The 11,299-nt window shown below is 35.4% G+C and overlaps 1 protein-coding gene across 2 annotated transcripts; it reads right to left on the minus strand.

Moving 5' to 3' along the window:
• On the minus strand, positions 1-8,057 carry LOC107721854 (choline-phosphate cytidylyltransferase B-like). 2 transcript variants are annotated; one of them, XM_016530026.1, is made up of 8 exons: positions 7,933-8,057; positions 5,788-5,887; positions 2,772-2,888; positions 2,511-2,662; positions 2,353-2,431; positions 2,131-2,246; positions 855-1,043; positions 1-723 (listed from the first exon to the last, which is right to left on the minus strand). In XM_016530026.1, the coding sequence occupies exons 1-8, from the start codon at positions 7,969-7,971 to the stop codon at positions 511-513; spliced, it is 1,005 nt and encodes a 334-aa protein (XP_016385512.1). In that variant the 5' UTR covers positions 7,972-8,057; the 3' UTR covers positions 1-510. The 2 variants fall into 2 exon arrangements, with proteins under 2 accessions (XP_016385512.1, XP_016385511.1); XM_016530025.1 differs by having other exon boundaries at positions 2,131-2,273.
• Between the last annotated feature and the right edge of the window lie 3,242 nt (positions 8,058-11,299).

The following is an 11,299-nucleotide window of genomic DNA, read 5'->3' on the forward strand; positions in this document are numbered from 1 at the left end:
TTATTTTGATTTGGTAATTATTAGATTTGGTAAAAACAGTGTTATTCAATTATCAGTGGGTTTAAAGATGTATTTTAAGTGAATGTTGGATGATTTTAAAAATACGGGAAACCAAACAACTGAACAAGCATGAACAATTAAATATAACGGCCAATAACCGTTATAATACTGATATGCTCATTCCTGTTGATGTTCATATTTTTTAACAATTTGGGTGCTAAAACAACAAATAGTATGTGCAAAGAAAAGACACTAATAGTGGCTGCAGTTCATTCAGTGAATCCCCCCTCAATCTGAATTTAAATCTTCTCTCAGGATCTGTTCAGGGCTGCAATGGCTTTCAAATATTTGTTGTAATACCAGCATAACTAAACAGGACTTCAACAACCCTGTGCTGTGTACAGTACTTTACATTTTCCCATGAGGGTAGTTGACCTGTCATCATTCTTAATGTGTGTGTGTTTGTGGGTAAAGTGCAGTCTATTGTGTGTGTGTGTGATGGTTTATTCCTCACTTCTCGTCCTCATCACCCTCGCTCATGCTGCTGATGGAGGCCGAAGCGCCCTTCGGGGACGTGGGCGGTGAGGTTCTGGGCATGGCCCAGCGGGATGGAGGTGACGGAGAGCGTGATGGGGAATAGTCCCTCGGTGGGCTGTTGCTGGGTGAGCAGCGTGGAGAGAACGCCTGGATCATACGTCCACTACGTTCCTGAAGCATTTGCTTCTGGAAAAATGAAAAAAGTCATATTCAAAGATTCAAAAACAAACAAAAAACTACATCTTTTCTTTTGTTTCGCGTTTTTCTTTTGTATCATTATATAGGTACATATATATATACATATAGGTATATATTACCCATGTCCCATCTGGGCCAAAGAGCTCCAGGAAGTTCCCAATGAACTCTCGTGATTTCTCCTCCCACTTCTGGATAAGATCATGGCTCTTCTCCTCCACTCTATACACAAAGTGCTTGGACTTCTCCTCTACCGTCCGCACCTTTTCTTTCATCCTGTCCACCTGATTCTGCAGACGGTACTTCTTTTCCTGTCCAAAAAGAGTTAGTTAAAGAGTTAGTTGAGCAAGCATTTTTTTTTAAATGTCAGTTAAATGCTCTACAAAACACATTTTACTTTATGTATGACATTCTTCAAAGTAAATCAGGATTGTTTTAATGAAGAAAAAATGTAAATGTGATTTTATTTACATTATGCAACACATTTTTTTACCTTTTTTTTTTTTTCAAAACTACATTTGAAATTAAGTTAAGTTTGTACATACTGTGACTTAAATACATCACTTCTATGAAGAGCATGTTTTATTCCTTAATTAAAATTTATTTAGAATTTTTTTTTTAGTTCAGGTTGTAAAATGTCATGTGATTTGACCCAAAAAAGTTAATAATAATTGATGATATTTGCAAAAACAAAAATACATAAAATATTTATTATAAATTTTATATATAATAAAATATCTATAATTTTTTTCTGAATAAAGGTTAAGGAAGATATGTTTTATCAATTTGTTTCAGAGGCGAGTGTTATTTTAGTATCATTTATTTTCTTATTGTTTTTCTTAATATTTTGAATTAGATTTTTTTTTCGGTTTTAAAGGGGTCATATGATGCGATTTCAATTTTTCCTTTCTCTTTGGAGCTTTAATGTTTTTTTTGTGTGTTTTGTTATTTATATTCGTTTTTTTTATATATATGTCTATATTTATCACATTTAAATTTTTTGTTATTTTAGTAATTTAACTTTAAATGTAAAATGAGAAATGTGCTGACAAATAGCTAAAATAGGTTAAAAATAAGTTTTTTTTATTTTATGTTATTTCAGTTAATGTTTATTTTACTTCAAGTAATAAATTTTTAATGGCTCTAGTTTTAGTTATAGTGATAATAACCCTTTAGGTGAACAATTAATTTTATTTATAGAAAGAAAATGAAATTGAATTCAACATTTAAGTACATTTATGTTAGATCATGCCTCCACGTCAGAAATATCAGATCCAGCCCCAGACGCCAGATCCTGTCAGAAAATATCCATTTGTCTGGTAACAGAAGAACTAGTCAGCAAAATACACAGTTTGCATTTGAGGATCCTTAGATCCTTCATTAAGTTCATTTACTTACATTAATATAACTGACGTTCAGTTCTTTAGCGGTGTAGCCCCTCTGCAAGTTGCGTCTAGCGTACACGTCATAGTCTCTCACGATCCGGGTGATCAGGTCAGACGTTGAGATCCCTTCTGTCCTTTTAGTGGGCACAAACATACCTGAGACACTCACACATGTTAGATCTGGTCTGAAACACAAACACACACATGCTCTTAAGCGAAGGCCACTTTTCTTTACCTGCCTCCTTAATATGCTGGTACACGTCCTCAGATCCAGCAGAGGAGTATGGGATGTCGTCATGCGCCACAAAGTCAATCTAGAGAACACGAACCAGAGGGTTAACCGCAGGGAATTATGGGTACAGTATTGTGCTATGATGTGACCAAATAACTGACCTTGTGTTTTTCTAAAAACTCTTGGGTCAGAGTCCAGGGCGCATCGCGCAAAACCTCATCAACGTAGCGGCAGTGTCTCAATGCCTCGTACCGCTCGTCTTCTGTCATTACGGTGAAGCCCTTGTACTTGTGAGTGAGTTCATCACTACATACTTAACACACACATAGATAATTCATCAGTTTAGGACCACAGAGTTCATAATTCAACATCTTCTACAGAATATTGATAAGCCTGGATCAGTAAATTAAACGTGTCTATACCTCCAACGATAAGGTAGGCGTTAGGGAACAGATTCTTAGCCTGCATCAGGGCACGAGCGTGACCAGAATGAAAAAGATCGAAGATGCCATCTGCATAGATTCGCACCGGCCGGTCCACTGAGAAAGGAAAATTCATGACACTTTTAGAAATCATTTACAGATCTAATGAAGCTTTCTGAAAACACACAAAAAAGTTGTTCACTTTATACCGTTGTTTATTTTTATTTATTTATTTATTTTTGGCATTTCTGCCTTTATTGTGACAGGACAGTATTTAGACAGGAAGCGAAGTGGGAGAGAGAGAGAGGGGGGAAGGGATTGGGAATGGTCCACGAGCCGGGACTCGGGATGCCCAAAGCACAATGGTTCTATATGTTGGCGTGCTGCCCACGAGGCTACTGGCACCGACAATAATTTTTATTTTTTTTAAAGAAATGAATCCTTTTTTTTTTAAGCAAAGATACATGAAACTGATCGAAAGCGACAGTAAAATTATTGATAATGTTTTTTTTTTTATCCTTCATCAAAAAAGTCTGAAAAAATATCACAGGTTTCACAAAAATATTAAGTAGCACAACTGTTTTTCAGCATTAATAATAATAAGAAATATTTCTTGAACACTAGGATCATGTAACACTGAAAACTAAAGTAATGATGCTGAAAGTTCAGCTTTATCTTCACAGGAATAAATTACATTTTAAAATATATTAAAATAGAAAACAGTTATTTTAAATTGTAATAAAATTTCTCAATATTACTTTTACTGTATTTAGCCTCGGTGAGCATAAGAGACTAGAGGTCTGCATTCCCGCGGCAACCGCGGGACCCGACTAGATTTTTTGCGCCGCGTGATTAAATTCCCGAATAAAACGCGGTAGTGGTCGGTAACTCTGGTGTAATTTGAATGGGAGCGGGCGGTCCAACAATATCCCGTTCCCGACGTCCATTCAGAATAGCATATCTACGCTTTATTCTTGACCACCGGTACAGCCTGCACTCGGACTGTTATGCACGCGCTGCACACATGCTTTCTGCGTCACACTTTTATTTGCGGGGTCTGTGCGCTGCATGTGCATTACGATGCTCAGAGCAGGCTGTACCAGTGGCAAATATACGGCCCTCAGACAGAACAGGCAGGTTGTCGATGAGTGACAGAGCAGAATAAGGATGGAGCAACTCGGTTTTGCTTAGCCTATAATTTTAAAGGACAGATGTCGTATTTATTTATTTTTCTCTGTGACACTTTTCCTACTGTGATAACAGACAAATGTCAAACGACTTTAGTATTTTGACAAGACGAATAAAAATAGCTAATAGGCTATTTTTGTACAACCTACATTTTAATTTTTTTTCTCTCTACGACACTTTTTTCCTATTGTGTTGTAAATGTTAAACGAATTGTATCCTGACAAGATGAATAAAAATAAGAAATACAATTTTTGTAAAACATTTTTATTTTCTCCGACACATTTTTTCCTACTGTTGCATAAAATATTAAACAAATTTTGTGTCTTAAGATAATTCATATAAATTCAAGTCAAAGTCAATAAATTCAAGACTCTTGACAAGACGAATAAAATAACATACAATTTTGTGCAGAATACACTTTTAACACTTTTATTTGTTAGCCTATCTCTCTTTCTTTCAGTAGCGGAAATTTAAATGTGAGATTCTGGAAACGAGATCTAAATTTAGCGGGAACGGTTGGGTCGGGAAGAAAATTATTCTAAGCGGACAGTGGGTAAACAAAGAGTGAATATGTAGCGGGAGCGGGTGGGTGCGGAATATAACCTTGCGGGAGCGTGACTAAAAAAAATAGTCCCGCGCAGACCTCTATAAGAGGCTTCTTTCAAGAATATTAAAATTTTTTGTCAAAATTCTGGCCAAGGCAGAGTAAAAGATGTGAATAGAGTGGGCAACACCATTACTTTTTTACTGTTCACTTTTTAAATTCAAAAACTTAAAATAGTCCTTTTTTATGTCCTTGAAAAAAACATTCAACCTTTCTCCTTTTGTTTCTTCTCCACTATAGCAGAGCTCAGTAATCATTGGCCAGCAGAACTCTGGTATGTGAGGAGTGACACTAGCTATGTTTCCATCCACCTATTTTTATGAGCTTTTTGGAATATACTGTATATCTAATTTAAAAGATGTATGCGCACAATTGTATAGGATAAACTTTTTATCCAATAAGAAAAAATGCGCATAAACTACGATGGAAACACATTTACCGAATAAAATCCTCCATGCGTATCAAAAAAGTCATGTGACTTTGCGCTATGGGACGGACTAACCAGCAGACCCTAATCTAGTCTTGCTGGGTCTGGTCCCAGTGGTGGACTATCCTACAAGCACTGCAGTTTTCTCTGACACTGATATGGGATCAGTTTAAGTAGCTTAATTCATCAATGTTTGATGGGGATTTGTGAAATGGGTCCAAATGACAAAAATAAACTTGCTTTTCACCAGAAAAGAACTTTCAGATGTGTTCATTTTTTTTTTTTACACACGTACACTTACACAGTTGTTTCTATCATGTGTTTTTGTTACTCTTTAGTAAATCAACTACAACAGATCTTGGACTTCAAGTCTTGCTATGGATTGTGTCAATAATTATACAGTACAATTTTGTCTTAACATATTGGGCAAAATATTATACTTATATAACAAAATGTATAAATTTTTTTTTTTTTAAAGTCTTACTGACTCCGAAAATGTTGAATGGTTAGGTGTGTGTGTGTATCCGGTTAGGTTCGATCCTGTTTATTTTATTGTGATTACATAAGTAATCAAGATATAATGAATGAAGTTACAAGCTTTAAAAAAAAAAGAAGCTAAGTTTAAGTTAATGTTTAAGAGCTTAAGGTGCATACTTCTTAGTGTCTGGTAGTTTATGAAACAAGCATATTAAATTTTTTAGGTTATAGCCTAACAGGAATGACCTTATTACAAAGGGAATATTTTAACTTGGTGTTCCATTCGTTATGATAACCGAACAGAGAAAATACAGACTAACCAGGCGTTCCAAGTCGAGCTTGCTCTACAGACAGCTTCTCATGTGGTGCCCGACACTCACAGCTCGTCTCCGGGGTAAATATGGCTGGTTCTATAAGAGTCTGCAGAGAAGATTTAAGAATATATTGATTTGAGAAAAATTATGAGAAATAAATAGACATTGCAGCTTTCCAAATAAAATACTGTTTAAACAAGCCTAGATCCTGCTGACATGACATCCTATTTACCCTTCTCAAAAATGTTTTCCTTTTTGTAAGAATAGAGGTTATTATCAGACATATTGATTTCAAGACAATCTGTGTAACAGCCTCTTTACAGCGGATATTGATTTGTCCAGTAGAGGGTTCTCTAATGTCACTGACTTAAGACAAATCATTCGTCCACAGCAGCACAGAGGGGGAGATAGATACAGACGTACATAACACGGATATTTCAATGTATTCAAACCTCCTCATGGCTTATAGCACAACAGAGAACAATAGGCCTGCAGACACTGTGACAACACATGCTTCTGAATTAGCATTTCAATTTATTGTAGAGTAGCAGGGATATTTTATTGTTTGTGCATTTTTCAGGGAGTTTATAATGAAAAGTTTACAAGTGCAAAAAGAGATCCACTCATATCCTAAATGGGGGAGAATGGGGTTTGTTATCAAAGAATTTACTATATAGAAAGAATATTTGAAATAGGAAATATTATCTAGTTAAAAACATTGTTCACTTCAAGTCTGTATATATTATAATACAACAGCTGATACATGTGCATATATAATATATACTAAATTCATAAAACTTCAAAAATAGAAAAGGTACAAAAATAGCAAACATACAACAATATCAAACCATTGAATTTTATTGTGGCCAACAGCTAAACTTTAAAACTTTATTCTTATTTAAAGGGTTTTTGCTTTTTTTGTCCACTTCAAATGGATATTATATTATATTATCGTATATTATATATGGGTTTTTGCTTAATTTAAAGAGAAAATTAATTCATGAAACAACAAAAATGGAAAAGGTAACAATATCAGACAGATAAAAACATGCTTTTATTGTGTCATTTACATACTGTATACTTGTATGAATATAATCTTCCTTAACACACAAAAAAGAAGATATTTTTGAATAATGTTGGCAACCAACAGTTGCTGGTAGCCATTGACTTCCATAGTATATATTTTTTCTCCATACTACGGAAGTCAATGGCTACCAGCAACTGTTTGATTACCAACATTCTTCAAAATATCTTCTTTTGTGTTGAACAGAAGAAAGAAACTCATAAAGGTTTGGAACGACTTGAGGGTGAGTAAATGATGACAGAATTTTCATTTTTTGGGAGAACTGTCCCTTTAAAAAACCTTACAGTTACTTAAATCACTCTTGTAGCATCTTCCCTTGTAGCATCTTCCTAGTGTGACAACTACTGTAGCCCTGATCTATTTTAGTAAACATCTGGGCAGAGGCACCAGATGTGTTTAAATGAATTCTGGGCAAACACATTACAGAAATTTTACAGATATAATTTCTGTGTTAACATTCCAGTGACCTTTGAGACAATAGTGACCATCTGTCTGTTCAGGAAATGCCCAGTTAGGGTGTATTCCTGCTGTTCAACAGGAAACAGACCCAGCTGGTACATATGCATTTACATATCCAATGCAATGTAGGTGTGATATCCGATTACTCATTGGAGGAAAAATCTCCATGGAGCAATGCATGATTCATTCCCATAGCAACGGAGACAGTGTTTTGAAGGATGCTGGAGACCTTTCCCAGAATTCTGTACAAGGTGAGAAGGAGGAGTAACATCATAGAAGGGCAACCTGCTGATAAATGGAATCTGGATGGTGTCTGTAACATTAGCTCAGCACCATCCCAACACAGCGCTGACTCTGGCAATTAAAAACAACATCTGGCAGACTCAGAGGATTAAAAGCAGCATTATGACATGGCATTAGAACAAACACTCAGATAGTCAGTGCAAAACAGCTCACTTTAACTGCAGTTTCATAAGCTCAACATCACTCGGACAGCAGCACAAAAAGACAAAAACAGATAAACACAGACTGAAAACAAAGAGAAAGTGATCCAACCTCTCCTCAGCGTTTCACAGATGCCCTCGACGACAACAACACATATATCTCACCGTTCGTGGCAGTGGACAGGTATGTTCCAGCTCCTCCATGGTTTCTGGAGGGTCCAAGCCAAACAGGATGTGACTCCACCCGTACCTGACTCAGCATCAGCCTGGAGACGCTTTTCTAGCCGTTAGCCGAGAAAGAAGAGAGCCCGTTGACAAGCCTGGGGAGGACCAATCAGCAAACATGCTCTCCTTTTTCATTTACATACCAGAGTGTGATTGGCTGAGCAGGCAATAGCACCATCACTGTGAACCCCGCTGCTTAGCATCTCTGATTGTTCTTCATCTTCCTTCATCATTGTGGTGCATCACAAAGGCTTGCTGAAAAAGACAACAATACCGTTTTTAAATTTGGACGGTAACATAAAATTAAAGTGATACTTATTTATCAACCTAAACATTTAGATATGACAATGAACCATAAACTCTAAGGCAGTTTCTTTTAACAAGAAGAGCTTTTTAAACTTTACTATGGTTTTGTGTTGAGACTCACTATGCCTCTGCAAATAGTGGATAGTAACGTCACTTTTCATCATCATCAAGGATGTTTAATAGGGTTTAAATCCCACTTGATATGTTCACGAATTTATTAGGTAAAATGTTATCTTCCTTCTCATGCCAAATAAAAACAACCAGGTTACACATTAAAAAAGAGGTTTTTATTTCCTTAAATTAAGTTTCAAACCAGTTTTAACCATAGGTTAAACCATTTAAAACTATACACAACAAGTACCTTAGCTAATATGAATGATATATATTTGTTCATATTTTTATATGCAAGTTTGTATATATATATATATATATATATAGATACATTTAATTTGATATAGTTATAGTTATAACACATTACAAACAATATCCAATTAATATATTACTTAATATTTAAAATAATCTAAATACGTGTATGATAATATAATTTATATTCATAAGTTTAGTGAAGTTTTGAAAACATTCACTATTTACTACTTGAATTTGATCAGTTTAGCGAAGACCATAATTTTATATGCTGGTTCGCAATTATTATTATTATTATTATTTATTTATTTATTTTCAAAAAAAGACAAATGTCATCAAACATTTTAATTTATATATAGTTTTGCATTTTTAGGGAGGAGTGTTGAAAAGGAGGAAGGGAGGAATGCTGAAAAACGGTTCATATTTTTATATGCACATTTAATTTATAATACATTATAAACAATTTCCTATGAATATATTACTTTAAAATATTAAAAAATCTAAATACATTTATTATAATATAATTAACATTCATTAATTGAACATCAATTACATCATCTGATAAAGATTACTACAGTTCTCTGCTGCTTATATTACATTACATTTATGTTCATTATATATTATAATGTTTGGGGGTTTTTTGTTTTGTTTTGGCACTGGGATTTATTTTCGGTTTCGAAAATATTTTGAGAACAGTTCAGTTGTTATACACTTGGTGGCGCCATTGTTTCAATTTTAGTGTGTTTGAACATGGCACCAAGTGGTTATTTAACAAAGTTACAAGAAGCTACCGAATAAAATAAGTGTTGTAAATTAGATATAATAAATTTAGAAGCATGTTAGAAGCATCTGTGATATTTGTTAATATTTTCCCATACAGTTTCCATCCATTTACTCTCTGCTGTCAGCCCACTGGCTAACAAAGTTAACAAAATGAATAATTTTGATTTAAATGATCTTTATATTAGATGATAATGTTTCATAACAAGCAGAGAGATGAAGAGAATGACACACACATACACACACACACACACATAAAAACTTTCCTTTGACTGCCATTTCCCTGAACCATATCTCCATTGTTGCTTTCATTCAGTCTACTCATACAGCACAGGCAATTATTTCAGTCACAAGACAGAACAGAAGTGCTTTGAAGAGCAACCCCCACCCTCAGAGAGGAACAGTGTGGTCCAGGAGAGCTGGCAAGAGATTTGATATCCTCTTATGTGTTTCCTGTGAGCTCCTCTCCTCATCAGCATGAAGACCGTGTCTCTCTTTCCTCTTAGACTCGGGGTATGTACTTTTGACTGCTATATCCCTGGAGACTCTGAGGGCAACAGTACTGAGAATAGCATTTCCATCAGTGTGGCCGTAGTTAATAGATTCTCCTCTGACGGCTTGTGAAGCAGCTGTGCTCCAGCTCAAAAAGGTTATCGGTCCTGTGTCATAGTCAAATAGAGAATAAACAGGAAGATCATTTACAAAGAGAAGAGACTCTCGTAAGGCGTTGAGAGAGTATGTAAAAACAGATGAAGAAGAAATCTAATTTTTGAGGCAATTGCAATGGGACATAAGTGTGCTGAATCAAGGTTAAGGATATTCTTGAATACTGAGATTCTCCTGAGTATTGTTTGCCGTAATCTGCTTAAATGACATTCATTTCATTCTGGTCTCAGACATTTAAAAACAAACAAATTAATTTTTAATTTAGACATGCAAAATAATACACTGCAAGGAAATGCATGCTCATATATTTTCTAATTAATTAATCTAAATGTTAATTAGCACTGTAGCATTCTTCCTTAATGAGAAAGTTAGTTCAAGACACATTTTAGGAATATTGCAGGCTAAATACAAGTTTTAAAAGCATAGTTTACTCAAAAATGAAAAATCTTTTTTTATTCTTACGCATAAATATGTAGGCTATTAAGTTATTTTTTTATTCATAATTTAATTACGGTGCTCTTTCCGCAGGTTACATCGTTCCGTCAATAGGTGGCGAAAAGTGAATCATTGAATCATTCACGAAATCGATTCATTCAAAGCAATGATTCATTCAGAAACGAAATTGAGACACGCACGCAACGGTCATTCTCCTGTGGAATTGTTTGCAACTATTTTCGGCGGCGCAGCAAAAAGTGATGAAGCAACTGTCGACATTGTATCTAAAATGTAAGTTGCTCAATGTCAAACACTTGAACGGTTTCATTTAGAAATATCACACTCACCTCTGGCGGGAGGTTGTGAGTTGCGCCGACCGTGACACGCAGAAAAAATTACAACATTTTCAAGTTAAATTAAGTGCGTTGGTAGGCATGGCAGCCAGATCACAGTGTTCCTGCACCGCTTTCGACGGCTCTCCTCACTCACTACCTGTAAGCAAAAACATGCACTTGTGTTGTGTTGTTCGATTCACGAACAAACACCAAATGAATAGGGCGTCGACATTATGGGATTACATCTCTGCCACAATTCTGCGCGCGAAAGATCATATTCGAGCCGAGTCGTACCACGTAGTGGAAAAGCGCCATAAATGCCAACGGCTCGCTTGCTCAACACAACCTAGTGTTACAATATGCCATAATTCCAGCCAATCAGAGACGAGGCTGCTAAATTCTGATTGGCTGCCTTGACAACC

Source organism: Sinocyclocheilus rhinocerous, unplaced genomic scaffold, assembly GCF_001515625.1.
Source record: "Sinocyclocheilus rhinocerous isolate Xijiao unplaced genomic scaffold, SAMN03320098_v1.1 scaffold90, whole genome shotgun sequence".
Lineage (NCBI taxonomy): Eukaryota > Metazoa > Chordata > Actinopteri > Cypriniformes > Cyprinidae > Sinocyclocheilus > Sinocyclocheilus rhinocerous.